The sequence below is a fragment of the Neopelma chrysocephalum genome, unplaced genomic scaffold (genome assembly GCF_003984885.1).
Source record: "Neopelma chrysocephalum unplaced genomic scaffold, ASM398488v2 Primary Assembly neopelma1_174, whole genome shotgun sequence".
Lineage (NCBI taxonomy): Eukaryota > Metazoa > Chordata > Aves > Passeriformes > Pipridae > Neopelma > Neopelma chrysocephalum.
Window position 1 is genome coordinate 844,479 of NW_020897836.1, and position 1,206 is coordinate 845,684.

Here is a 1,206-nt window from a genome sequence, read left to right on the forward strand (position 1 = left end):
CCTTTCCCTTTTTCCCTTTCCCTTTTTCCCTTTCCCTTTTTCCCTTTTCCTTTCCCTTTTTCCTTTCCCTTTTTCCTTTCCCTTTCCCTTTTTCCTTTCCCTTTTTCCCTTCTCTTTTTCCTCTCTGTTTCTCCTTTACCTTTTCCCTTTTCCCTTTTCCTTTCCCTTTCCTTTCCCTTTTCCTTTCCCCTTTCCTTTCCCTCCCCCCTTTTCCTTTCCTCTTTCCCCTTTTCCTTTTCTCCTTTCCCTTTTCCTTTCACCTTTCCCTTTCCCCTTTCCTTTCCCCCTTCCCTTTTCCCTTTCCCCTTTCACCTTTCCCTTTTTCCTTTCCCCTTTATTATTACTTTATTCCTATTTTCCCTTCCTTTTCTTTCCGTCCACCTAATTTCCCGTTTGTCCCCAAATCGTGATCTCCAAGGATCATCGACGCCACGAGATTTTCCCCCTCACACCAACCATTACAACGGGATTTTTTTCCCACACTTTGGAATTCGTGGGGATATTTGGGACACTTTGGGCACCTCGGGCTGTGTTTTGTCCCCCCTCAGGAGGCTCTGGCCGTTCATCGCCCCGATTTCATCTCCCGCTCCGGGGAGCGAGTGAAGCACCTCAAACTGGTCATGGAGGAGAGGAGGATCCAGAGGGGGCTGCAATCCCAGCAGGAAGAGCTTGGGAATCCCCCCGGGAAGAGAAAGGGCTGCAGGAGTGCCAGTCACGACAGAGGTACCATCAGGGGGCTTTAAATTCATTAATGGAATGGAGGTTTAGCTAATTAATTCCAGTTTTAATTTGAATTTTTTGTTCATTTAAACTCATTTAATGAGGTTTCAATTCATTAATTCAGTTTTTAATTCTAAATTTTAATCCATTTGAACTCTGTAATGAATTGTTAATTCATTCGGTTTTCCATTCTAAATTTGAATTCATTTTACCTCATAAATGAATTTTAAATGCATTAATTCCATTTTTATTTTTAAATTTCAATTCATTTCAATTCATTAATGTAATGAAATTTTAATTCATTAATTCAACTTTAATTCTAAATTTTATTCCATTTGAACTCTAATGAATTGTTAGTTAATTCGGTTTTCCGTTCTAAATTTGAATTCATTTTACCTCATTAATGAATTTTAAATTTGTTAATTCAGTTTTTAATTTCAAATTTCAATTCAGTTCATTAATTTAACAAAGTTTTAACTCGTTCAA

The 1,206-nt window shown here is 38.2% G+C and overlaps 1 protein-coding gene across 1 annotated transcript in view; it reads left to right on the forward strand.

Annotated features, from left to right (window-relative positions):
* The window catches only part of ALMS1 (ALMS1, centrosome and basal body associated protein), a 63,929-nt gene that overhangs the window by 55,954 nt on the left and 6,769 nt on the right, over positions 1-1,206 (forward strand). Inside the window, exon 16 of the mRNA XM_027701906.1 lies at positions 549-723. Coding sequence (XP_027557707.1) covers positions 549-723 — 175 coding nt within the window. The remainder of the gene's footprint in view (positions 1-548; positions 724-1,206) is intronic.